This window comes from Anarrhichthys ocellatus, unplaced genomic scaffold, assembly GCF_004355925.1.
Source record: "Anarrhichthys ocellatus isolate YVR2014 unplaced genomic scaffold, GSC_Weel_1.0 scaffold3, whole genome shotgun sequence".
Lineage (NCBI taxonomy): Eukaryota > Metazoa > Chordata > Actinopteri > Perciformes > Anarhichadidae > Anarrhichthys > Anarrhichthys ocellatus.
Genome location: NW_022280033.1, coordinates 15,338,810 through 15,366,093, shown reverse-complemented (window position 1 = coordinate 15,366,093; position 27,284 = coordinate 15,338,810). Strand labels below are relative to the sequence as shown.

The 27,284-nt window shown below is 42.1% G+C and overlaps 3 protein-coding genes across 20 annotated transcripts in view; all 3 read right to left on the bottom strand.

The window, feature by feature from the left end:
* Positions 1-472: 472 nt before the first annotated feature.
* Positions 473-5,810, bottom strand: LOC116401571 (hyaluronan-binding protein 2-like). Of its 2 annotated transcripts, XM_031880050.1 has the most exons (13): positions 5,302-5,799; positions 4,991-5,093; positions 4,714-4,815; positions 4,462-4,572; positions 4,242-4,358; positions 4,028-4,138; positions 3,760-3,931; positions 3,579-3,676; positions 3,101-3,491; positions 2,848-2,990; positions 2,439-2,573; positions 2,153-2,298; positions 473-2,054 (listed from the first exon to the last, which is right to left on the bottom strand). In XM_031880050.1, the coding sequence occupies exons 1-13, from the start codon at positions 5,359-5,361 to the stop codon at positions 1,890-1,892; spliced, it is 1,854 nt and encodes a 617-aa protein (XP_031735910.1). In that variant the 5' UTR covers positions 5,362-5,799; the 3' UTR covers positions 473-1,889. The 2 variants fall into 2 exon arrangements, with proteins under 2 accessions (XP_031735910.1, XP_031735900.1); XM_031880040.1 differs by having other exon boundaries at positions 3,101-3,676; positions 5,302-5,810.
* A 403-nt stretch (positions 5,811-6,213) lies between these two features.
* Positions 6,214-8,660, bottom strand: LOC116398375 (probable E3 ubiquitin-protein ligase TRIML1; the record flags this gene model as incomplete). Its single annotated transcript, XM_031874618.1, has 5 exons — positions 6,214-7,662; positions 7,757-7,899; positions 7,982-8,028; positions 8,165-8,398; positions 8,544-8,660. Coding segments are annotated over 5 exons (1,113 nt in total), but the record flags the coding sequence as incomplete, so codon positions are not given.
* Positions 8,661-9,267: 607 nt separating this feature from the next.
* ablim1a (actin binding LIM protein 1a) overlaps positions 9,268-27,284 on the bottom strand; it is a 40,087-nt gene continuing 22,070 nt past the window's right edge. For 7 of the 17 annotated variants that reach the window (XM_031879961.1, XM_031879909.1, XM_031879928.1 and 4 more), the window contains 23 exons: positions 25,948-26,131; positions 25,498-25,607; positions 23,975-24,101; positions 23,758-23,851; positions 21,727-21,814; positions 20,746-20,810; positions 19,575-19,652; positions 19,205-19,363; positions 18,989-19,033; positions 18,827-18,862; positions 18,549-18,678; positions 17,832-17,951; positions 16,965-17,069; positions 16,509-16,556; positions 15,265-15,405; positions 14,425-14,510; positions 14,161-14,284; positions 13,862-13,923; positions 13,641-13,701; positions 13,384-13,391; positions 12,776-12,850; positions 11,668-11,748; positions 9,268-11,454 (listed from right to left, as the gene is read on the bottom strand). In XM_031879961.1, the coding sequence (XP_031735821.1) occupies positions 11,341-11,454; positions 11,668-11,748; positions 12,776-12,850; positions 13,384-13,391; positions 13,641-13,701; positions 13,862-13,923; positions 14,161-14,284; positions 14,425-14,510; positions 15,265-15,405; positions 16,509-16,556; positions 16,965-17,069; positions 17,832-17,951; positions 18,549-18,678; positions 18,827-18,862; positions 18,989-19,033; positions 19,205-19,363; positions 19,575-19,652; positions 20,746-20,810; positions 21,727-21,814; positions 23,758-23,851; positions 23,975-24,101; positions 25,498-25,607; positions 25,948-26,131 (2,141 nt within the window). In that variant the 3' untranslated portion in view covers positions 9,268-11,340. Of the gene's footprint in view, positions 11,455-11,613; positions 11,749-12,766; positions 12,851-13,383; positions 13,392-13,640; positions 13,702-13,861; positions 13,924-14,160; positions 14,285-14,424; positions 14,511-15,264; positions 15,406-16,508; positions 16,557-16,964; positions 17,070-17,831; positions 17,952-18,548; positions 18,679-18,826; positions 18,863-18,988; positions 19,034-19,204; positions 19,364-19,574; positions 19,653-20,297; positions 20,340-20,745; positions 20,811-21,726; positions 21,815-23,757; positions 23,852-23,974; positions 24,102-25,497; positions 25,608-25,947; positions 26,132-27,284 lie in introns of those variants that run through there. The other 10 variants (XM_031880008.1, XM_031879900.1, XM_031879894.1 and 7 more) reach the window with 10 other exon arrangements.

Below are 27,284 nucleotides of genomic sequence, written 5' to 3'. Positions count from 1 at the left end.
GCGCGCCACCGCACCCGGCGAGAGAGCTATTTGTTCAGAGATGTTTGGGTTTTTACAAACGTGACGTCATCAGGGTGTACGATCAAGCGGTATCTAGTGATGAAAAAAAAACCTGCAGCTGCAACGTTGAAGGCTGATCAGCACTTGTACAATTTTCACAAAACTCCTTCACTAATAAAACCTTATTCTCTTAATTACTGAGCAAAAACATCAGTTTATTGCTCTGGTTTATGCTCTTAGATGCTTGTGTAAACAAGGAGATGCACTTATGACTTCTGGTGACTAGTAGTTCTCTTGAATACCTGTTGAATACACTTATTGTAAGTCGCTTTGGATAAAAGTGTCTGCTAAATGACTGTAATGTAATGTTTATTCTTCACATAACTTCACATCTTATATAAGTTAGACCTGTACTGACACTTAATAACAAGACAGTACATTGAACAGAGTAGCTTAAAAGTGGATCACAAAGTGAACATATTTTCTTTATTTAAACAATAAAACTGAAAAGTGTCTGGTTTTGGGACTACTTTCCAAAATTTCTATGACAAAGGTGCAACATGACACTTAAATGAGGTTTAAAAAAAGCCCTTTAACCTTTTCTAAACTTCTTGGACTGGTAATTTGTTGTTATTTATGAGCCTCTGGTTTATTTAGTGAAGTCTGGTTCAACCACACAGCTTCTTTTTTTTGTTGTCTAATTAGGCCTCTTGTCAGAACTTTGTAGATGTGTACTGACTGACTCTCTTTACACCTTCTGACTCTCCTGTGTTGTTACTTCTGTTAAGGTGGTATACAATTCACATCTTTATAATATATTAGCCCTCTTATTATTGTGCCGAAAATGCCCCCGCTTGTTTATTAAAACTCACAACTTAAATGATAATTTTAAATTAGTAATATTTTATTTTGGTTTGTCAGAGACTACAGAAAGAAGAAATATAAGATCAATTTTATGTATAAACTATATTTAACAACTATTTAATCAATATTTATTCATCAATTAATCGTTTCTATGTTAAATTTTCAGTGTCATGTACAGTAAATATTTCATCAAGTGGTATCGGGTGAAACCTCAAACAACACTTTTGTTCTGTGGTGAAGTCTATTCGGTCAGCAGCTTAGTAGCTCTCATGTTTGACTTGATGTAGTTCAGGAAGCAAATGACCCGTGTGTAAACCACTGCACTGGCTCGACCTTTGTACAACCGTCCCTTCAGCTACCCAGACTATATGGAGGATGTGCGTGCCTTTAATCTCACATGTCAGTGGCCCTACAGAGTTGCAGGAGGACAGGCTACTACATTTGTAAATAAACAGTCCAATGTCTCTCCTTATCCTGATCAGGGCGGCGACCATGAGCTCTGCTGCCCTTGGGCACGGGTGAGGACACACAGGGAAGACATGAGGCACAGAACACAGCACAAAGAGACACCCAAGATTGAAGTAAACAGTCAGTTGAAGCATTTATCAGCATGGTTTAAATATACCGTCAATACCTTCACTTTTCATGCTGTGTCATCACTGATCCACTCAACTTAATCCATCCAAAGAATGATGAAATATCTGCCACTGAGACATACTGTGCTTGATTGATAATATAATATGACACTTTTCCCCTTAAAGGGCTCAGGGCAGTCTCATTTCAAATGTATGTAATTTCCACACATTCCTAATTTTTAGTATTGGATTTTAGGATTTCAGATCTGCTCTAAACTAAAATAGCAATGCAGATTTTATTATTTAAGAAGGTTGTATTAAGTAGCATTGGGTTTTGATAAATGATGTTGTAGACCTGAAAAGCAAAATAGCAGGTACAACTGCACAAAACCCAAAAGCTTAATCATGATGAGTAAGACTCGCTCCACCGGCATGGTGCTGCCAAGTTGCTTATGATGCTGCTTGAGTCTTTGACTTGATCCAGTCCAGGTAGTGAGTGACCCGTGTGTAGACCCCAGGCTTGTTCTTCTTTCCACATTGGTCCCCCCAACTCACCACACCATAAATAGCTTTGGCATTGTTCTGGTCACAAGTCAGTGGTCCTCCAGAGTCACCCTGAAACAAGAGCACACAGCTCACCATGATAGTAAATGCTCACAATATACTGTAAGGCAGGTATTTTGAATGATAGCGTGCACATTTCCTCTACTAACCTGGCAGGAATCCACCCCTCCCATCAGGTGGCCAGCACAGAACATAGTATTATCCAGGACTCTGCCATAAACTTCGGGTTCAGAGCACTTTTCCTGGCTGATCAGCATCACATTGGCTTCCAGCAGGTGGTTGGAACCATACTGAGCTGCAGAGGAAAGGTGGAAAAAGTAAACAATAAAAATAAATAAACATTTTACATTAAAGTGCCTCTAAGACAAACCAAAAGATCTGAACAAAAATGAACAATGACTTATTTTGTGGGTGAATATGCAAATGTGGCCTTACATTCCTCAGTGGCACCCCATCCAGAAATTTTACAATCCATCCCATCAGGCAGTTGGGCACCAGGCAGACAGGCTGTCTTCACAAACTGGGTCTCTTTGGCACAAACTCCATCAGTGCCTTTCAGCCTCAACAAGGCTTTGGGAATCCAATGATAAAAATGAAATGATAAAGTACTTAATCTCTTGTATTTTTACATCAAAATCTCATTACTTTTTCAAATCTATTTTTAGAATTTACTTCATGGACTATGAATACTGTACATCTCCTCTTCTTCTTCTTATCAATACAAATGGTGCTATTTGACTCTCACATACCATCCTTAGTTAACTAAAAAGGTTCAAAAGGATTCTAATATTGTCGGTGATATCATTGCTTATTTCATATTAAACAAGAGAGACACGTGGATCACCTATGTCGTTGTAAACAGCTGAAGGAGTCTCTCTGTAGTTTTCATGTACAATAGCCTCTTCAACTTGTATGGCTTGCTCTGTGGGTTCCTCTAAATCCAGTGACAGACCTCCCAAAACCACCTGCATGTCCTTCATTTGTTCCCTGTGCAAACAACACAGGATTCCATTAATATTAACACAGCATGTGAAAGCTATTCTATAATCAGCCAATATTTTAGTTTTTTGTTTTTTTTTAGATACTATAGTGCTTACCTGCAGTGTCCAGCTGTCAGCACCCAGCAGCTCTCGATGAGAACTCCTCCACACGTGTGTTTGAACGCTAGGTTGGAGTTCTTTGGTCTCACTTGCAGGGACACCTGCCATGGTGCAGCCCCGGGAGGGACCTTCAGACCCCCAAAAATTCGGGCATTATTCTTTTTTGGCTGAGGCTGCCCACAGGTGGTGAACTGTTGCGGTGGAACGCTGGCATTGGGAGGACCGTCAGTGGGTGTGGGAGAAGGTTGTGGAGCCTGGCTGGGACTCCCAGTCGTAGAAGGTTTAGAAGTTGTCGGTTTGGGGGTCGCTGTGGGTTCAGATGTTGTAGGACGGGACGGGAGAGCAGTGGGATTCGTGTCCGTCAGGACATTTTCCGTTGGCACCACACCTGAAAACACATGCACAAAAAGATAACAGAAGATAACAACAATTTTTGACTCATCATCATAAAGTTGCCTGATGCTGTGCAGCTGACCTGTTGGTTGAAGACACTCTGTGACATCACAGTAGTCCCACGACAACCTGCGGCCTCGTCTGAAGAAACACCAGGGCATCTCGTCTCCGTCTGGGTTTCTGCGTCATAGAAAATGTGTGAGTGAGCATCCTCTTGTAGGTGTCCGCTGCTATTTGAATGCACTTATTTATTTTCTCTTGACCTGCAGAAGTTGTGAGGGCCGAGTCCATCACTGTCCTCGAAGGAGTTGAAGGGATCAGCTCCGTTCTCCAGGATGAAGTGAGAGTTCCAGTAAAGGCATTCATTGCCGTCATCTGTTTCACTCACATTGCCGCGGTACGACTCTCCGTCATCCACATAGCAGTCATTCGGGCCTAAGAAATGTACCTCACTCAGTCAGTATATGAATTATGATGATGCATATGTTGGACTTGGAAAAGGAAAATAATAATGCAGGGAGTAGACTTTACCAACATGGCAGAAACGTCCACTGTACCCCGTAGGGCACAGGCAGTCAAAGTCAGTGCCATCCTTGATGCATTGTCCACCATTCCTACATGGATTGGGCTCACACAGTGACACTTTGGAGAAAAACAGTTAACAGTGAAAGCTTGCTTTCGGGATCTGTGGAAACTTATGGAAAAGAGGTATTCTGTGTTAATCGGACAAAGAATTACTCCTTACAGTGTGTGCAGCGTGGAGGCTGGAAGGGTTCCTTGCATTTGCACTCATAGAACGGGGGAGTGGAAGTCAGCACACATTCACCACGCCCGCATCGACCTCTTCTACAAGGTTTGGGACCTGAGATGTGAACACGATAGTTTTAATTCAGTTTTGCTATTTGTATATTGTGCATATATGACCAGTCTGACAACAACAACAACATTTTTTTATTTCTTCAAACCTCTCTGGCATTTCTTTCCCTTGAAAGGTTTGGGGCAATCGCATTTGAACTTCCTCTTGCCTTTCGGCTCACACACTCCATTGTTGAGGCAAGGGTTTGGGTCGCATTGGCCTAAGAAATGAAAAAAGTGAAGAGGGGAACGTAAGCTTTAGATTAGAGCTTTCCAATAGAATGCAGCCGTTTATGAGAAAACAGGTGACATTACACAGATATTTATAAAGAGTTTGACAGAGTCTTAACTAACTCACTCACCATCCGGCTCTTGAAGTTCAAAAACCCAGTCTCCATTATTATGGTCATCGTCATCATCATCATCATCATCCCCAGTTCCCTCCACGATCTCAAAGAACAAGTCTGAAATCATAATCATTTCCTTAATAATACATATATATATCTATATATATATAGATATAGATATATATATAGTTGTCTATATTTTTGTCTTCCTCTTGCTCTACCATATAACACTAAACGTCAAATATTGCTCTATATATGAAATATTATAAAAGGAATAAAAAGAAGCACTTACCTCTCAATATGTCCTCAACCTTTACTCTTTGTTTGCCGTGTGTATGCCCAGGTCCCTGACCCTCATGACCAGGATCATGGTGTTTGCGCTTTTTATGTTTTAGCTGAATAACAATTTGATGGCACCACACAAGAGTCATAATAATAAAAGAGAATGTGCAGTTGCACATGTAGTAAATACATGTTTTTAAACAGCAAGCTCTACTGAATTTTAGTCACAGCGAAATGCCTTAAAAAACATCCCAACATTGTAAATAAGAGCCAATACATTTGCTTATTGCTGCACAATAATTGTGAACGGTGAATACATACTTCAGCAGGTACGAGGAGCACCGCCAAGAAGAGGCAAAAGAAGAGGAGCTTTAGGTTCATGATGGCAGTGGATCAGAGGACATCCAGGAGAGTGCACAGTCTGGCAGATCACTCACACTTTTTAAAACATTTGTGTAAGTGCACTAACCTTTGGCAGGCTTTTCTGCTACCATCCCTGTTGTTGACTCACATTTATTGATTTTAACGGTGCTCTTGGATTGTTTTTCTTCGTTAATAATAGCTCATGTTAGGGAACACTTTAAATGGACAAATAAATGCTGCAAAAATCAAGATTACAGTCTCTTCCACCCTTGAAACAGTTTTTATATTGAAATTCATTTGAATGAGTTTTGATTTAATTGGAAAAGCGTTGTACTCTAATGCAACACAACAGCCCACAGGGCATATTTGCAAAGCCAGTTGTTTGTTTGAATATAGACTTTGGAGCCAAATACACAAGGTGCATTTCATGATAAAGTAGCATACTGTGTGCTTTTTTAGATCTCACTATACATTTACAAAATCAGTCAAATGTAATACTAGTATGCAAATATACAATAGCAGTACTTCTATAACAGTATCAGTAACTGTTATTACTTTCAAGTACAACTGAAACCGTTTTTTAAACAAGATTTTGTCATTTTTTTGTCAATTTGTAAACCCAATATGCAATAGTTTAATGAACTTAATGACGGGCTTGTGATATTTCTATAAATTCATCTGAAAGTTCAATACACATATGCAGGCACTGATAGAAGTGTGTAGTGTTCCCCTTTAACATGATTTCTTCTGAGAACTATCGTCCCACTAGACATTTTCATCATATTGTGCCTCTATGTCACCTGAAATGCATTCCATCATTTCAAAGAGGAGCTATTCAATTTTAGAAAGAGGGAAACACAGGAGTATTTGTAAAATTGGATTTTTAACATTTATAACATATTATTATCAAATACAAAGGAGAAACACCAGCCAGCCAGACATTTTACAAGCTGACAGATTCACTAATATAGACTAAAATATCTCAAACAGGATTGCCATAAAACTTTGTACAGACATTCATGGTCCCCAGAAGATTAATCCTCCTGACTTTGGTGATCCCTTGGCTTTTCTTGTAGAGCTACCATGAAGATGACATTTTTGACTTTCATAGAAATATGTGAACAAAAATGGTTTGTCATGAAATTTTGTACAAATATCCACAGTGTCCAAAGGATGAATTGCGAATGAATTTGGTGTTATGACATTTCCTCTACTGTCTGACTGTACTGACTTGCACATACATTCATGGTCCCCATAGGACGAATCCTACTTGTATTGTGGCAACACCATGTGTTTGTCATTTGTGGGTTTAAGTAAAATGTTTCAAACATCTATTGGATGGCTTGCCATGAAATTTGGAACAGACATCCATGCCCCGGTCAGGATAAATTTCAACAACTTTGCTGCTCTGCTGACTTCTTGTAGCACCATCATCAGATCAGACATTTCATTTGTCCTGTACTTTTTATTCATGACCGAATAGTATACCTGAATAGCAAAATTGTATCAGCTCTAGCTGTACTAATTAGCAATTGTTAGCATGCTAAACCTGCTAAACATTAGCATGTTAGCGTGACTGTGAACATTCTGATGTTAGCCTTTAGCTCAAAACGTTGTGTGTTAAGCCTCACAGGGCTGCTAGCATAGCTGTAGATTCTTAGTGTTGTTTAATTATAAACCTTTACAATTGGTGCATTATTAGAAAATGGTGCTTTAGCAAAGAATTACTTTTCTGTGGAGCCACTAATCAGAGATCACTGGAAGGAGATGGAGCATTACAGATCACAACAGGCTCAGCATTGGTGCCATTGTGGTCATGACCAGGACACAGGGCCAGGTGGAGGCAGTCTGAGAAGGTTCCGGCACAGAAGGAGAATAATGGCGTCATGTTGTCTGCCTCAAAAAACGTCACCATCCCTGCAGGGAAACTACACAACACACCAATCCGACAGAAGCTTTTTGTTAAAGGCAGCTGATGGGGCACACCTCCGTGCCAGGCTGTATACTCCCCATCAAAGAACTCCACACACCAGGACTCGTCCCCCCGGCCCAGCCAGCAGACCTCAGTGGTGCCCTTGCGGGGAATGTTTGGATAGGTGATGCCTAGCTCCCAGTAAGTCTTCCCAGTCACATCAATCTCCCAGTAATGGCGACCAAAGCTGAATCCTTGCAAGCTGATGACATTGAGGGTGGTGTCAAAGCGCCCAGGGAGGTCAGGAAGTTGCTGCCAGGTGTCTGTGTAGGTGGCACTGTCACCTTGGGGGGAGATGATCAGCTTTGGGTGAGCCGTCTCTGGGTCCAGACACACCTCGCTGGAATCTGGAGACACATATTTAACAACCTTAATACAGGAAGTTAAAAAAAGAGGTCAATTTGTGATTATGAACACTATAGAGATAATGTGTGAACTGACAACTCTTGGTGAGTTTCTTGATTATAGGGGTCTGTGAGCTGATAAGCAGAAGCATGTTGTTGGTGAGGCCAAGGATCTGGTCAGCTTTAACTTCGTCCAGGCTCACACTGCTCGGGTCTGTCCTGTTTAGCAGGTCCATCACTCTGGAGGAGGCAGACCACAGTGAGAAACATCAGCTGCTGCTGCTACACCTGTATTATTGTCAATTTTGATTTGATTCCGTACCTGTCCACTGTCTCCATGTCTTGCTGCTCAGGGTACGAAAAGAAAGACTGAAGAAAAGTAAAAAAGCTAGATAAAAGGAACTTTGAAAGCATAATGTAACATGTTTAGTTCCCATACACAAATGAGAAGATAAATATGAAATTTTAAATCATATTTGGTCCACCAGACTTTAAGTTTAATCACCATTGTATCAGGCTCTTTTTCAGTCTGGTCCATTGCCACAGTGAGTCTGGCCAGGTCCTGCTCTATCTCCTGGATCAGAGAAAAGTTATTTTCCATCAGCCCATCCAGGGCAGAGACAGCAGCCCGCTCCTCCATCTCCAGGTGGGACAGGGTCGTCCTCAGGTCCTTGTCCAGCATGGCCTGGATCTCCTGATATTTTCGTATGATGCTCTCCCTTATCACTGAGGACCTTTTCTGAGTCCGGCATAAGCAACTATCAGTTTATTATGCTGCCTGATCATAGATGTAATCTAATATTCAAATGTAATATCACAATAAAGACAGAAAGATTGCATATTGTGGCATCATTTCAGCACAGACTAATCTGAAAACAACTTACTGCGATTTCTGATTGTCGTGCTGCCAGTTTTTTCAGTCTGTATTTCACTGCTTCCCTTTGCCTCTTTAGACACTCTTGGTGCTTTTCTAATGTCTCCTGTAGAGAGAGTTGCACACATATTCAGCACAGCTCACATCAACTGAAGTCAGACAGATTCCTTGTGGTGAAGTGCAGCTGCAGAAGCAGTTCATTGTGCGACTTGATGGAGGCAGCAACAAAGCAGAGATTGACTGACAGGAGTATGTTTACCACCTCGTCTTCAGTCTTTCTCTTCGAACTGTTTATGAACAGGCATTTGCTGTGTTGTTGCCACCTAATCAAGCTGATATTTATGTCTATTGCCAGTTTGTCAGTGCTGCCTTCTCCAGGAGGACAATTATGACCACAACGTGTCCACAATCGCTCACATCTGTCCCACAATAATTCCCCCTGTGACTGAATGAGGCCACACTGCAGCTCTCGCAAGCAGTCACTGTACAAGTGATGTATTTTTGATGTGGACCTCTCATTTGAAGACCGGTATTTTTGTGCATTTTGTACTACAGTACATATTGCTGTATGTGTTATACCACCAAAGACATTTTCCAAAACACACCATTGTTTTCTACATTGTTTAAGCCCCCCTCCACCCAAAAATACATTTGTTTAATGTTACTACTTGTAGGTGCTTCGCTGTACAGAAGGATGTATGAGCACAGTTAAACACTAGATGGCTGTTTTGACACTCATCTGGCGAAGGAGAAAGTTTCTCCATGATTACCTTAAATCTTAGTTTAAGATGCTTATTTTGATGATATTATGTAGGCTTTTATGACATTATAGTTTGGAGGAGAACATACAGTTAGAATGCTCTTTTCAGTGAAGGACATATCTGTCAGAAGTTTAAAATGAACAATACTCGCAGTCATAGATTCTGTTTTTTAGGTGCATGGTAGAAGGAGCAGATGCAATTTTAAGACATTCTAACAGATTTATAGAAGTTATTTTTTGTGGGGGAAATTTGTATTATTACAAGCAGAGTATTTTATCTTCAAATGAGTCCGGAGGGGAACTTTAACTGCGTTTCTCCTGCCCTCCAGGGAGCCACTATTCAGTTCATTTCAGTATGTAAAAATGCTTGAGGTAAGTTATTCATTAAATTGAACTTTCTAAACATTATATTTTCTATCATTGTGGGGTGATATCAAGCTTTACCTTAGAAAGTCTTTAGAGGAGTGTTTCACAGTAATGTTCAGGTGAGAGACTCTGACTTTGGATATTCATTAACAGCTAGCTGCTTTACAGCACAGCTTTTATAAACCCACTGAGTTGCCACATTGTTGGAAACACAAACCCAGAGACAAACAATAGGAAAACATGGATATCATACACAGGACCAAATTAATCATTTAATCTAAAATAAAAGCTGCGGTATGCTTTGGAAAATGGTCACTTACATATCCAGAACATAATGTGTTGCAAATGGGCTTTCAATGCACGATCTGTAATGAAGTATCAATTTTTGCATCGCAAAACATAATACTGAATAGTGACACAATCCTTACTTGGTGGCTGTTGTTCACTAGTCTGTGTATTGACATCAGAGGAATATTTGACAATAAACTGAGATGCATTTAAAAACTGTATATTTCTATCAGAGTTAAAAGACCAAGCTCATGGAAAAAGATCTTTCGTCACAGGTTAGAGTTTGTCTAGAAAGTCAATAGACTCCCCCGTGTGATTGGTCACATGAATGTGAAGTCCTCAGATAACCTCTTACCCTGTGTAACATCACAGAGGATGTGTGTTTATTGGTGAAATCCAGAGAAGAAACAGAGAACAGAAAAGAGGCAGTGGGTACCTTTGGTAGAGCTGAGGATCATATGGTTCATGGTGATTTAAAGCTTTATTGGCTTAGATTTCAATACAACAAATGGCAGTGTGGGTTTTCATTTATAAAACAGTACTTTCAAATACAGTTGCTTCTTACATTAGGTGTTTTATCTATTTGTTGGCTACTGTATGTTGGATACGGCATTAAAATATATTTGTACTTCCAATACATGTAAAGGGAAAGTGTTTGGCCATGTTTATGAGAGCCTGAGAAGAGAGACATTTTCTTTTTGTGAGGGTCAGATGAATGTTTGGCGTGTACAGTAGCCAAGGGAAGGACACTGGCGATGTGTAGGTGCTCGGATGATTCATTTCCACGTAGATCCAGTAAAACAGTTAGTGGGTCTGCTGACTGCTTTCCCAGCGGCTTTATTTAAAAAAAATGATTCAAAGACTCACTGAGCCGATTCTTGCAAACTTTGGACTAAAACCGTTTCAGCCCAAGCGAAGGAAAGCTGACACATGTTCAAGCTACGAGCATGGACATGGCGTAATGGGGCCATGAGGTTCTACTGTACTTACAAAGTTCCACAGGAATCAACAGCAACAAATAGTAGGAAGAAACAAGCAAGAAAGAAAGGAAAGCAGTTCCACCCAAAGCAAAGCAAGAAGTAAAACAAGCGCCGTCAAAACAAATAAAAGACCCTATTTATCATTCATTCATTCTCATTCTTTGTCATTTTTGAACGTGGAAGAGATTCCTTGTTTTCTCTGCAAGTCTATCTGGACAAATCATTCAGCTCACAGTCTCAGGAAGCATCAGAGCAAAAAAAAAAAAAAATAGTCCATTTCATGGCTTCCTTGATTATGCCAGGATAAAACAAAAAAACAGAAGAAAGGGAAATGAACCAAAAACCTACATCTAGATTACAGTTGGCGTGTGCTATCTGAATGAATGTACAGTATGTGCATGCTGCTCTGAGTGCTAGAAGAGCTTGGCCTTCTTTTTCATGTCGTTGCGTTTCCACAGGGGAAGCCTGTCAAACTCCTGGATCTCCATTCCAAAGAAGTCAAAGAACATTTCAGGTGCTAAGTGGCGCTAGAATTGAGAACAAAGGTGGAGAAAACAAAGGAGGAGAGGGGGGGGTTGTTCGTGGTTAGCACCAAAGCCACAAAAAGGGTCACTGCAGAAATGACAAGAGGCAATGGATACTGCACATTCCTTGCTTCAATTGTATTTGTGTAACATGTTATTTACACAAAGTAGAGAAATCCAGTATCAATTGCGGGCAGTCACGTGGAAATCTGATACCTCCAGTCTGGTTCTGTCCACATCCCTGGGCAGTTTAGCTCTCCCTCTACTGGTTATCATGAGCATTTCATAGGGATACACCTTCAGAGGGAGACACTCGTCAGTCAAACAGGTCAAACCTACGAGCTAGGGCTAAACTTCACAAACCTGCAAACCGTTTTTTTAATCAAACAAAGCTATCAAATTTTGATATTTTTGTAGTTCTGACTGTGACAGAGGGAACACTGGGTGGGAGAACAGGTATGTGACAGGAGGCTGACGGAGTGAGAGCTGGTTTTTAGGTCGTTGGGCAAATGCAGGGTGCCATAATGGTGTGCACACTTTTTGTCAGTGTAGAAAACGTGCAATAGATTAGGTAAGGGCAAAAACATGAAAACAGTTATGTAACGGGTTGTATTTTTAGAGGAATTTAATGCGAACTGAAAAAAGAACTAACAGCAGTAATGTAGGCCAAGTATATCCACATGGGAATGATTGTCCTGCTTTTACTTTTCTAAATAACTTATCCCCTCTGTACAAGAAGAAACAGGCAAATGATAGTCATTAATAAGCAACTAGAAGTTCTTTGAGGCCTCTGACCAACTCATATCCACACAGTAATGTACAATGCTTTATATACTACGCAGTATATAGTGATATGAGTTGTTTGGATGACAATCTGGGCGTTGGATTCTCCACTGTATGCTGCATACAGTATCCAGCCACTTTAAGTCAAAGCTATGTGCAGATGAGCATGGAGAAGCCAGCATGCTAAGCGTGACTCGGCAGCTCCTGAAGCAGCATGCTAAATCATCAGGAACCCAGCTAATGTGAGTCTTTCACCTTCAGTAAAATCTCTTTTAGTTTCCTATTTCTTCCACCAATGTCGCCGTACCATGAGGCTAAATGCAACATGCTAATTCATTCATTTCATCCTCCTCTTTTGGGCTGGTCCTTTTTTTTTTCTTACTGAAATGTGGAGGTTAGACTATCTCTATATTAGTCGGAAAATGTGTCCTCATTCACAAGTTGAAATGAACTAAAGTAAGTGAACAATGTATAAATGTTTAAACATATTTCAGTGTAGATTACATTGTTGTCATTAGTACAAAAAGAAGAAGATACTTGCTTTTGGTTCCAACATATTAGGCATAGATACTCCCCTGTCCATCCTTGCAAGTGCTGCACGGCCATCCTTAATGTGCTAAAGAATAGAACATACACAAATGTAATATAGTGGAAGGGGACTGCAGGGTTAATGGCATGAATATGTCCACTAATGACTGTGGGCACAGTTTTCACTGGATGGAGCAAGTAGCTTGGATACTGTTCAGTATCTTAATTAGTATTGGAGATGGGCAGTCACTGACATGTTTTCTGAATGTCTCTGTAGTATTGTTTTTTTTCTATGGTGAATTTTAAAATCGAATAATTAAATTACACATTTAGCTTGAGTCGTTACATTGGTAAACAACACACAAAACAAGACGTGAGGCGATGACTGTACATTGCATTTACAGTACACTGGTTCAGCTACTGGGCAGTGCATGTTTGGGCATTTGAAATCACTGCACCGCATGCCCTGTAGTTGACTTTAAATCCGACAGTGATGCAAGCATGTGGCAGGAGTGGGCGGTGTGCATTCAGGGCAAGGTGCCTCTTGCAACCCATGAGCAAGCAAATACATGATGCAAGGTGAGGAAGCATGCCATGTGGAAAAGCGGATGGGAGACATACCTGAAACTCTGCAGGACAACATGGGACAGAAAATGAGACTCACAGTTAATGGTTTTGCTGTCAAATCCCCTGCCAGGCTACTATCTACAACACTTTTGTCCCTGATGACACATTGTGTGAATCATTATGCAAATATTTCAAAATGCAGGTCCATTTATGTACACGTAGCAAGCCATTTCTGAATACTGATGCTGAATAGCTCTGGTGACATTGGCAAGAGATTTGCTTGGTGGCTACATTCTGGTAGCAGCTCTCACCTCTGCCTCCTCCACACATGTCGCCATAGCTGTTGTACTGGGTGAAGTCTGTTGACTGGGGCTGTGGGGACACAGACAACAGTTAACATATGGGGATTTTGTTGCTGATTTAGGACCAGAATAGGATTGAATTATAAGTATTAAATCCTGTATATAATTAGCGTTTCTGGCATTGATGACAACTCATACTAACATTCTTGTTAGTATGAGTGAGCTCTCACCCGGTGCAGCCCATTCCTTCCGTAGCCAGGCAGAGAGTTAGTTTTGGTCGGAGAAGTCAGATCTGAAACATAAGTGATGCTCAAATTTAAATTTGGAATTAAAGAGACGTTGACTCGAATCAGGAACATTTACATGAACAGGGATGCTTCAAAATCACAAATTGAAGCTATTTCATAATCCAGACATGTTACAGCAGAACAAAATGCAGCGATCTACAAGTAAGATATAGCACAGACCTTCTGTTACAGTACACTGCTGACAACTCAAGAGCGTATTAGCTGATGAAGCTGCTCCGTACCTGTGTCACAGTTGGTCTGTTTGGGGTCGTAGCGCTGGGCAGAGAGGCTACGTGCGTGACGCTCCCTGATCTGCTCTTTCTCCATCTCCTCCTTCAGGATGAGCTTTCCCAAACCAGACTGAATCTACACACATTCAAATAATTCAATCGATCTATGACACAAACATTAAGGATACAAAAGCATGCGTGTTTGGCTTTCATTTCAGTCACATGGCAGTCAAAGATACAGATGTTAAAATGAAGATTTAAGGTTATCTCACTGACCTTGCTGAGATGTTCCTCGTGGAGCTGCTTTTTTTTCAAGGCCTCTTCCTCCTCCTCTTCTCTGGATCTTCTCCTCCCTTCTGGACCTATGGGTGCCATAAACAAGCCCCAAATGTTACAAAAAACACATAAATACGCACACATAAAGACACATACACATCTCTGGAGGAAACCATGCTTCACATGTCCTTTTATGTAGAGTACAACCAGATGAAATGCTCCATCCACAGTTCAAATTTAGAGAAGGACAGAAAGATGTGGCGGCTTCATTTGGCTGTAGAGCAGTGAGGATTACACACGGTAAATGAGCAATAGGTGGACGGAGGAACACAAATGTGAGACAGAGTTGACGAGACAGACAAACAGGAGGGCTTATTGGAATATTTGGCTACACTGACATGACAGATGTTCACGCTTCATCATTCATGTCAAGAATTTACTGGATGTCAAATACACAGAACAGCACAATGTAAGACAGACAGACAAAAGTTAGTTTGAAGTCAGTCTCAGTGATCTCTGTCCAAGTCATTTGTGGCACTATTGTGTAAAGCAAGTGCACCCATCATGTGCAGTAAAATGGTGAAACTGATGCTACCTCAAGCAGACAATAACATGGCAGCAACAGAAACCAAACAACGCTTCTGCTTTGTGCAAGCAAAACTTAAAGGCAAATACTGAAACGCCTGAATAAAAGCGTGAGCTCGGAGTGAAGCAGGGATGCAGTTAAAGCTTTTGGGGCAGCTGGAAAGGGAGGAACAAGAAGAGTTAGGTTGTGGTGAGGTGTCTGTTGTACCACTACAAGGTCGCAGTGCAAGCATGCCCATCAGGAGCCTACTGTACCTAATACAGCGAGAGAGCAGGGCCAACGGTCGGCCTCACTCCGTGAGCTGTCATCTGGAGAGGGAGCATGGGCAGCGGGGAAGGTGGCGGATCTGATGATCTCATCAGCAGACTTGCTTTGACGTGCTATGGCATCTGTATCTAGGTTGGTAACCATGGGAACTGATCTATCAGTGTCGGAGTCACGGTCTCAACCACAGGTAAACATTCTTAGCACCATCTGATCGTCAGACACAAGGTTCATTTAATCCTGGGTAGTCCAGGTTTAAAATGTACGCTTACCACAAGATGTCTTTCCTAACAAGTCAGCGAATATTGGATTGAGAGTCAATGTGGTTTTAAGGATGTTTCAAGGATGATTTTAGTTACATCTTGTACAAGCAAGATTACACCTGTTGTGGGAAACACCATTCAGTTGTAGAAAAGTCTCAAACCAGCTGGCGTGCATGTACACAAGTGACATATGCTTTGGCCATTAACATATTTTTTTGACTAATTTTAAAGCCAGACTATGTAACTTTGGAAGAAAAAAAAAGAAAATGGATTCTTCAACTTACGAATGAAAAGTTGAGTTCATAAGCAAAAAAACGCACCCTTGTTCAATTCAATGCGCTTTTGTTGCTACTGCCTTACTTGGTCTGGTAGGACCACTGTAGTGGCTAATGCTAGCTAACGTTAGCCAACTTCAGGTTGATTACAGTGTAACTGACATTACTGAGTCAGTTTGCTGACTTTATCTCTTTTCTCTACTTGTGCTACTGTTACATTACATTAAAGCCTGTCGCAGATAAGTATTTGAATGGTTTTATCACAAATGCTGAAGATTAAGTAAACACATTGCTAACCAGGAGACGTGTTGTTGTGTTGCCATTCAGATTGCCTTTAACAGAAATTACATCATTCTGTATTTGTCACAAAAGTTACATAGTCTCGCTTTTAGAAAACTCTAACATTACTCCTGTGACTTGTTCAGAGACAAAGTGCAGTGTTTAAAACAAGCTTCAGATCAGACTGAAGAGGATTGGAGACAGACTTCAAACAGTGCTCATACACTGACACTGGGGGTGACTACATGGTTAGACGAATACACTGTGAATTTCAGTTGATTAACGAAAGCGTTTCCAGAAAAGAGCTTGGCTCAATAACATAACTACCTAGAGTATTACTCTAAATTTGTACTCAGACAGACATTTTTCCCTTTCTGTTTTAACAGTAAACAGGCTATACTAGAGGAGGAGAGGTACCGTGTAGTTTGTAGATGGGTGGTTTTCTGTAGATGTTGCTCCCCTGATCTGAAAACATTCAAATACAGACAGAAAAGACGTTTACGGATCATACAGTGCCTCTACTATACAAAAATAAGATCTATTGTAAACATCTCCAAGCAATTACACACACATAGGGATTACATTGAATTTCGCCGTTTTTCCTGGAATATGAAAGAAGAGGGGGAAAAGCAAAAGCTGATCCCAAATGGAGTATAGTGACAGACAGACAGACAGACAGACAGACAGACAGACAGATAGATAGATAGACAGACAAACAGATAGACAGACAAACAGATAGACAGACAGATATAGAAATAGACAGACAGACAGATAGACAGACAGATAGACGGATAGACGGATAGACGGACAGACGGATAGACAGATAGATAGTAAGAAGGGACGAGCAGTGACAGGGTGCGCTCCAGCTCCTACCTGGAAGGTGGAAATGTTTAGGGGTCTGAGATAGAGGCGGGGTGACCGGCCGGCTGTCGGGCCTGAGCGGGAGGGGGGAGCTCCGGCCACTCGGCGGGTCAGTGCCTCCAGTGAGAAGAACCAAGAACAGAACATAAGCAGGGATACTATGGGGAACCACAGTCTGAAGGGTGCAACACACAGGGACCAACGGGACCAGCTGAAGTCACTTTCAGCGAATGGGAGACATTCTGGTTGCCTTTGAGAAATGAAGTAAATGGAGCACTATGCTATGTGCATGATGAAGATACAAAAGGCGGAGCAAACTAGCAGAGTTTAAAAAAGCGAGAAAGGGAAATGTGCTATGGGTTAGGAACTATAATGTCTGTTAGTCTGGTGAATGATATGAATTCACGGTTTAATAAGAGCTCACGGTCAAAAAGTTAATAACCCTCGGCATGCAACGACAAAACCGTTCTTTTTATCTCAGACTTACAGTTTACTGGAGTCTGGAGACTCCTTCCGACAAGGAAAAAAACTCATCCATCATCCAACATGTGGGGAACTGTCAGTTTGGATATTGGATTTGTATTACTAGTATATCTCACGTACATGCAAAGCTGCAAAAACACAAACACAAAGAGCCTGTCAGCTACTTTGGCAGACGCTGCGAAAGGCAAAGGTGAAGAGGTCCATGCTAGTTAGTGAAGAATCAGTGGCTGCATGGGTTTGACCACTCAGGATGGCAGATATAGTCTAATGAGAAATGGCGCTGGATCCAGAATGACAGATGGTGGCACTGGCGAGGAGGTGGCTTTGCAGGTGACGATGGAGATGATGTGTTGCCTTCGGGGGGGGCATCGGAGAGGAGTGGAGTGGGGCCCTTACCTTGGCTATGGGGGATGAAGTGGTGTCTGAAAGGGGAGGTGGGGCGGGAGTCACTATTTCTGGAGCCCACACTGTTACTGCACAAGGAGGAGCAGAGCTTCTGCATGCCTGTCAGAGCCTCTGCAGGGAGGGAGGGTGTGGGACAGGGGACAAAACCCCAGGACCAGGCAGCAGAGGTGGTCAGTGTGGGGAGGAGATAGAAGGTGAGAAGGTGAGGGACAAAAGAAAAGGAGGATATACAGGAATCAAATGCTGTAAAAAAGGAAATAAAAGACACCCAAACTGAGAGGTAAGGAGTATTTAAGATGAACAGTCAGAAACGAGGAAGAGTGTTACACTTTAAAATCAAACTTTTTAATGGAAACAATAGAAAACTCTGAGAAACTGTGTTGTTAAAGGCGCAAATTTGACTTTGTGGTTGTTATTCTGCAAAAAGGATGGATTGCCCATCAAAGCAAAAAGGATAAACATAACAATCCAAAGTCAATTTTGGCAAAGTTCCCCTTTAAAGATGTAAAACGACCAGAAGGAGAGAAGTGAGAACTTTAAAGTGGAGGGTCAGTGAACTCATCCACAGTGTTTCAACTGTCATCTATACCTGACCAGTAAAGATCTCACCAATCCACCTCATAAAAAAAACACTGATTTTATCATAAACTATGGAACACTATACATGTGCCCACACACACACACACGCACACATGCACACACACTCACCTGGTCTGTGAAAATGCTGCGGTGACCGTGACAGGGTGGGGGTGTAACCATGTCGATTATAAACTGGTGATCCTATGGAGCCCTGACTGGTGGACCTTTGGAGGATACGTTCCCTCCTCTCGTAAGAGCCCTGACACACACACACACACACACACACACACACACACACACACACACACAGGTTATTACACGAATTGAAGGCATTATTGAGACATTACGTATATGCTGCATTTAATCGCATACAGGGGACAGTTAATATGACAAAATGATATGCTCACCTCACCAGATGGGGTTGGCGACATGTTTCTTGAGCACTAGAAGAATCAAAGAAATCTGAATTATAACTTAGTTGTCAAAGAAAGAGCCCAGAAAGCCAGACATGAATATCATTGCCGATTTAGGATAATTCATCATGATCAGCACACGGTGACGTATCTTACCCTGTCATCAGGCAAGGGGGAACGCTCCCTCCTGGCAGTGTGGAGCTGTGAGGGACAGAAGAAGTTCAGTACTGCATAAAGGCTTTCAAACGCAGCATTATTTGCCAACATCAAAACAGAGGATCATTTGAGGAATATTTATCTTAATGCACAGTACTGTATGTGCATGAAGAGGACATGCATGCAGGAACAGTTGCATACGGTCTGTGTGTTTACCTCTCCCACACTCTCTCCTCTCTCCTCTCTCTCAGCCAGGGAGGTGGTGTACAAAGGTTCATAGGTAATAAGATCAGGACGCTCAATGTCATAAATGGCTTTGACTTTTGGAATGGCAGCTAGGTCTCGGTAATCAAGGATCTCATTGTCTACTTTTGCCTAGGGAGACAAATAAAGACAAAGATGCATACACACATACACATACACACACACACACACACACACACACACAAGGGTAAAGGGGGTTTACTAAGGTTCAATTGTCAAAAGAGGCCGTTATAAAAAAGGGAATTTGTGACTAGTAAGACAGAACCATCTATTTAGACAAAATAAATCTAAAAAACAAATATAAGTCCATAACAGTTCTCACATAGATCGTGTGACCCGGTGAGCCAGGTATGCTTGAACCAGGTCTGGAACAAATACTCTCGGACGATGACCTCGTAGGCTGCGAGAAAAGAAACACACAAGTGGATGTTAGTCCCAACAACGTCTGTCAGGCAATCTGTCTCCCATGAGCCACAGCCCCCTGCCATCTGCACATCACCGTGGTTATTACCCAAAACACTCCAACATTACACCGTTTGGCTTTTATACTGTATGAGCGATGAGAGGGGATTGACAAACCCTGTATTGACGTTCCATTAATAACATGAGGTACTTTGAAAAGCTAAAATGTTATTTCATGATTGGGTCAATCATTTGCAAATTTGCAAATTTGCAAAGTGAATGAGTGCTTCACGCTGTGATTTTATGTTCTTAAGGACCTCATGCTTGTTTATGGGAAATGGAAAGTTTGGATGGCAGCAGCAGGTCTGAGAGTTAAACGAGCTTTTCACCTAATTGGTGAATGAGGGATTTGAAAAAGACAAAATTTGTCACCAAATGTGCGCATATCTTTGTCTCATGCACCTTTGATATGAGCGCACATTAAGGCGTTAAAAGGACAAGACTGAATGGCTCCGTATGACACGCAGAGGGCGCACTGCAGGCTGTCTCCAGCAGATGGCAGCATACAGTGCATCATGTCCTATGTACATGGTGGAACACAGGATGATGCCATCTCATAGCCAATAGCGAATACAGTACCTGCCTTTCTGTTTTTTTGGAGGAATAAGAGGGACGGAGGCAATAGCTGTGGAGGAAGGGAGAGGGGGGTTCACAGGACATCACACGAGGGGTTGTGCCTCTCCAGCCCGACTTACAGTTCACACATACATCAAGGCGAACATGTAAATATGCAAATGAACAAATACTTGTACACGCATGCAACGGCACACACACACACACACACACACACACACACACACACACACACACACACTCCTAGCACCGCCTCAATAGGCAAATGATGTAAACCATGGTAGGTTAAGGTTTAACAGTTCATCGAGGGAGCGGGAACAGCCCATGCAGAATCCCTCGTTACATATTCCGAATTTCTATCTTTTCCAGGATAACTTTGTCATGAGACATGAACAGAAAGGTGCTTTCAGTCAAGACAAAGTTATGGACAATGGAGTCAGTGACACCCAAATTCCTACCCGCTCCCTGTGTCTCTCCTCTGTTCTGGTGGTGTTCTTGCAGCCGGGATGCCACACTGTTGATCCTAAGGAGAGAAAATACATTTAGAACGACATATGGAAATAGAATATATTCACTTTATCGAAATGCATTTTGCAAATATGACTAAATGTGATCTAAAAGTGTGTTGGAAAGGAGATACGATAATATCCATATTCTGTACAGATGGGGGACAAATGGGTTATTACATGGGTTATTAACAGACTTGATTAAAGGCTGAAAATGTCAGCATTAGGTGTATTGAAAATACAAAATTTCGTGCATTTAGCTACATCAAGCAGCTCAGTGGCCAGTTTAAGTCGTGCATTTATTAGGTTGCAGAGTGTGGACTGGGAGCTGGAGAGCTAAAGGAAAAATCTACATAAACGAGTGGAGACACAAATGCACATGCACAACACGGGGGTCACTGATTGGTATAAAAATAATGTGAGCCATATGCTATGGCCTTTGCAGCCACCAAATCTCAACCCAACTGAACACCTACGGGAGACTTTAAAGTGACATGTTCGACAGCATTCTCCCAATATGTCTTTTGAAAGAATTGTGTAAATCTCTTTTGTAGTTTCAGAGATGTATAGGAGGAGCATAGAAGAACTTCTGTCAGCTTATGGTGGCCAGACCACCACAGACTTTACCTCACTTCACGTCGCTGCACTTTAATTGCTACGCAGCTAGAGTTGGTGGAATTTGTTTCCAGTACAGCATGGAAATTAACTCTCAGTACACAGTGTGTCAGCAGCACGGCATATAAGCAGACAAATCACACAGTAAATGATAATAAGAAAAGAAAAAGTATGCCATTTTATACCCACGCCGACGGGTTTTATACCCCTGAGCCTTACTCAAACTACAGAGAAGCATGCCATTCTACAGTTTCTGTCAACCAAAGTGGAGTAACAAAGTTTTCATGTGACGGCGATAATGCAGGAATGTCCGCTCACCTTGCAGATACATCTCTTCTCCTTCTGTGAACATCTGATTGCACCTACTGCATCTCGCACAGCTAGGGTGGTAGTGCTTATCTCCTGCCTGGAAAACACAGAGCGCACAAAACAGACTTGACGACAGAGGAAAATGAAGATCAATGAAGTCTGCATTGAAGCGAAGAGCTGCGACTTCCAGGAAGTAAACCCAGAGCTCTACCCGCTCCCAGCTGCATCTCCCTCCTCTAACATCCAAACCCTGTTAGTGCAACGGATAGTTTCATCCGATCCAGTATAACTGCTCGCTCTTCCTTCAAGAATGACTGTTGATGAAATTGCACAGTGGGCAGCTGTTGGTGAATATGTTTCCCTGAGACTCGTCTGCAGGGTTAATGTAAATATGGTGTTGCTTAACAGTTCAAGTGGGAATGTGAAATTATTTAATGTATTCCAGTCATATTCTCTTTCAGTTCTGAAAAATTGAAAGACTGTTAAGTTATTATTGAATGTCCCCCATGACACCTGCCTGTTTGACACAGTCAACCCGCCTTCTCTACCTGAGCGTTGCTCTTTGTGATAACCTGCATAATGCCATCCAATAAAATGATCTGACGGCTAGAGCACCTGAATTTCCATCTACATTGACGTGGCACTTTGCATGCAGAGAGCACCACTAAAACGCCGATGTGACTTTGACCGGGGGTGATAAAACACCCAAAAGAAATTGTGCCTGCTGTATAACAACCCTCGGTAACGTTTCAGCTGGCAAGTGAACACTCGTTGAGGCCTAGAGATATGGAGCCATTGACTAACATTTGCATTTTCACATTTTACAGAGCAGCTATAGCAAGCACTTTACAGCACCTCCCACCCAATAGTCTCCTCACATATCTCTCTCTCTCTCAGGGATAATAAAGGTACTTATGCTATATGTGTAGTATGCCATTAAATACACTCCTTATTTCTCTGAGAATTTAATAGCTGCATTAATTAACCCTGCATTAATAAGCCATTCACATTGCACACCCAGAGGAGCAGCAGGTATGCAAACCCACCGATGGCTACGAGGTATTTGACCTGGGTCTTGGGTCAGTGATTGGACTATCAGACCGACTGCTGTGGCTTTGGCCCCGCTGATCTATTGGCAGCGGCTCAGGGGTGAGACGCCGAGGCCTTTTCCTATTGTCATAAAGACCTGCCTTAGTGCTGGATTACTGTAAGCCTGGCTGGCTGGCTAGCAGTGACATTTTCATACCATTAAATGACACACAACTCAGCGTCTGAGTGGATCACTGTCTGCAGAACAGACAGGCTGGAACTTGTTCAAGAGACCAGTGATCACAAAGAGTGTTGGTGACGTTTTACATAAACTCGACTCGACAACGATGCAAACAAGAGTTTCATTACAGCTGCATGACGTACAGTATCATTGAATACTGATCGCTTCCTAAACATCAGATCACATTCGTTTTTTTATGTAATATTTATGTAATTTGTAGCAAAATGACCGTGTGCAAAATGTGTATTTAGGCAGGGTTGGAAAGACATATAAATCTGCTTAGAATTAATCTTTTAGTTGAATACAATCATGCCAAGAGTCTCTTTGGCTCTGTGACGAAGAGATTACACCAGAGATTATCAAACTACATTTCACAATTCCATTCCAAGGCTTCATCCTGTGTCTTAATGAGAAGCAGAATTTAGACATTACAACCAACTCTCTGTTAATCCACATAACGCACACTTTAATTTGAAACATTAGGTATACTTCCCAAATGTATCTGCTGTTATTTTAGTCCTTCAATTAACCATAAGTACTCAAATTCAAGTGAAAGTATTTGTTCACTCTTTCCTGCCTACCGTACCGTAGGCAGGATTCTTATGAAATCCAGGTGCAAAATTAAATCTGTTTACAAAAGCATATTATACATTTCACATCTGGCTGCACAGAGAGACATCTGCCTGTAATAGCGAGCCACTAAGAGGGATGTTGAAGCTGAAGAATGGGATGTGTGTGTGTGTGTGTGTGTGTCTGTGTGTGTGTCTTACCTCTAGCACCTTCCCTGTGATGAACTGATGACACGCCTCACACTGAACTCCAAAATGGATCTGGTAGTCCTTCTCACAGTAGGGGGCGCCATCCCTGAGTGGAGACAGACAAATCTAAGCAGCGGGGACTTGCCAATGAAATATATCATGTGTGAACCTCATGCAGGCCTGAATTTGACCAGGCAGCCTGTAATTACAGTGGGTATGAGCTGCTTACTTGCTGATGTACTCGCCAGTCAGCACTTTGCTGCAGGCCTTACACTTAAAGCAGCCCAGATGCCACTGTTTGTCCAATGCTAGGAGAGCCTGTCCGTTCTTAATGTCTCGGCCACATCCTGCACAGTCTGCAAAAAAGCAAAAGTGACATTAAGTTATGCGTTGTCGCAACAAAAACTACAAGAAAGTACAAAAAGAAGGGAAGGAAATGTTAGTAGAGAGAATTAATGCTCGAGTGAAGGTTTGTTTCATTTAAAACACAGCCTTTAACGGGCTCACATTAACCCGAGGAGAAACGATTGCATGCAAAGAAATGAGACGTGTTGTCAGTTGTGACCCAAGACACTAGATGGTGATAGAGTTTAAGCAGCGGTGTTCTGATAGCTGCCTCTTTCTATCATCCACATCTCTCTTACCATGGCTCTAAAAGCTCCATCCATATCCAAGTGGGATCCAGGGGCTTAAAAAAGTGCTTGAGGTTGGTTTCTAAATGAACAATCCTTCCAGTCGTCTCTTCTTTAATGAATAGAGGATGAAAGCAACACAGAGCCCTCTGCACCCACAGGACACGATAACTACGTAAGGCATAACGAGGCTGTGGTGATGACGTGAGGAGAATCAGCATGCCTTATTTATAGGTGATCTTGTCTGAAAGCTCTTCAAACACCAACTGAGAGACCACTGTGGGAGGGGGGGGGAGGGGCAGGAAGAGAAAGAAGGAGGATGAGAGGAGTTGGAAGAGGAGGGGTTTTTGAGGGCTGCACATTCCCTGTTCCAAAGGAAAGGAAATGCATGGCCATGCATTATTTAGCAAGGCCCGTCTTGGTGTTATTCATAAACATGGCTGGTCCAACACAAGGCTGCGTTTACAGAGGAGAGGAGAGACTGAATGATAACCCTACATCATTCAGTCTTCAGGCAGAACTGGGTTGCAGGAAAGGTCCTTACAAAGTCTTTTCTTTACTGCGATGTGGAACTGTTGAGTAGTACCAACTGTTTTACACACTTCACCCCTTTACATTTTCCCTCTTTTTCCCAAAATTCAGCCTGACATTTTTGGTCTGGAAACTTCTGGAACCCCACTAGTATTGAAGGTAAAGTTGTATTAGTTTGAACAGTGTTTGGCTGCACAGCTCAAGTTGACTTACCAACCAACAGGCTGCTGCTTGTGAAGGGGTTAACGTTCACGATTCCATCGATACGGCAGTTTAAATAGAATGTATGCTAATAATGTGTGCGCTATATGTAAACTGGAAAATTATTCTTCACAGCACAAATACATCACAGTTATAATGACTGGCCACCAGCTACATTAAATGTCATGCATGAATCATACCACCATAAGCACCAGACTTGACTGAAATTGTCCAGATATTTAAATCCTTCAACTAATCCACTTTCGCTAAGAATCCTACTGCAAACTTCCCAATTCTGTGTGGAAGCCACAATGGCATCGTGTGAAAGCGAACGCCTTCCTGTGCATTCAACCTGTGTGTATGTGTTTATTAGACAATGGCGACTTACTGCTGGAGCCCAGGATGTCCTTTGGTCCCGGAGACATGGGCTCGACACAGTACTGACACAAGCAGTCCTTCCCGTTGAAGGTCACCCTGTCCCCAGCGGGGAACGGTCGTCTGGAAGAGAGGTGACATGAAACAATCGGTCGACAAGACGTGAGCTGTGGCCCAGAGGTAAGTGTAAGGGTTTATTAGCCGTGGGTGTGCAGGCTGTCTGATGGGGCTTAAGATGACAGGACTTGATGATGTGGATGTGTGTCAACACTGTGTCCCTGAGGAGGACGTTTAGTCAGATGACTCAGACGTGACACACAGCCTGGTACTGTACACTGTCTCCTGGAATCCCTGCCATCTGATTGTTTGTCTGTCACTTCACATGATTACTGTTTTGGAAAGCACGCATTAAGATCGAGGTAACTCTTCGCCAGCTAATGCAAAACGAGTCTGTGTGCCTTACTTGCAGATGGTGCAGACGAAGCAGGCAGGGTGGTAGGTCTTGCCCAGTGCGGTGACCACTTCCCCCTCCACAAAGTCCCCACAGCCATTGCAGCGGGTGCCGTGCATGCGTTGGTAGTCCAGCGTGCACAGATACTCTCCATTCTTCATGAAGAAGCCCCCCTGGGCAAGGTCACAGCCGCACACTGTACGGGACACACACATTGGCACTGCGAGTCAGGTCATTTAGTGCTCTGCCCTTATAAACATCAGGCCACCCATCCCCTCCACGCATCAACGGCTTTGTTAAGCCCTAGTCCGTGTAATCCTGAGTGGCTCGCTGATTTCATGAAATGGATGCCTTGAAATTCATTTTAACAGCTGTGTGCGTTACAATGTGAAGCGTAACGTAAAAATCCTTTCATCAGCGATTACAGTCGTGAAAAAAAGAAAAGACCTTGTCCCTATGAAGGAACTCTGCAATGAGGGCTCAGGTCGATAATTCGGCACTACCACAGCGAGGTCTTTTCATTGTTGGTGTGGAGGTAGTGTTCAATGCAACAACAATTCTATAATTGTCTAGCTCAGGAAATGGCCTTGATCTGTTTCTGAAGATAACTGGCTCTGAATACTCCGAGTACTACACTGTCATTCTCCAACAAGCTTCCTTCAATTCAAATATAACCTTGACATCTACACAAACATGAAAGGCTGGATGAGGCAGAAATAGCAATTGGGGAACAATTGAAAAGATGTCATGAAAGATTTACTATATTGGAGTAAATATAGAATTCAAACATTCTATAATGGCTTTCATCTCTGTGATTTCAAGCACAGACACGGATTCATGGCTTTTCACTTTTTGGTTGGTCCATCATAAAACATGGCGGTTTTTAACTTGACATGCTTTAAACATCACCTATGTGTTATATGCTTGTATCAAAAAAGTACAATAAATCAAGCCTTTTTTGTTATCTTGTTAACCTTCTGAGCCCTAGCCCTATTTTTAGGCCTTAGCGTGCGTAAACATTTGATAATTAGCACTAAACACATAGTACAACTGAGGCTGATGAGAATTATTTTTGCTTATTTTGCTCTATTCGACAAATTCAATTTTGGAGCTAATGATGGTGGTATGTAAAAAGCTAGAAGGACAAACCAAAGTTATTGCAGTTGATCCTGAGGGGGACATGAATGTCTGCTCCAAATGTATTGGCAATCCTGAAAGTTGTTTAAACAATTCACTTGGAAACACAAATGTCAACCTCATGGTGGCGCTGGAAGGAAAAGTCAAAGGATCATCAAAGTCAATAGGATTCATCTTCTGGGAAACATAATTGTCTGTACCAAATGTCATGG

Bases quoted from the DNA above. Each gene is read 5' to 3' on its own strand.
- LOC116401571 (XM_031880040.1), bottom strand. From the start codon at position 5,361: ATGAACCTAAAGCTCCTCTTCTTTTGCCTCTTCTTGGCGGTGCTCCTC. The intron at 4,573-4,713 runs GTGAGTGAGTTA...TTCATTTCTTAG, and splicing joins TGAACTTCAAGAGCCGGATG to GCCAATGCGACCCAAACCCT. The intron at 2,299-2,438 runs GTAAGGCCACAT...TTTCCTCTGCAG, and splicing joins ATGGGGTGCCACTGAGGAAT to CTCAGTATGGTTCCAACCAC.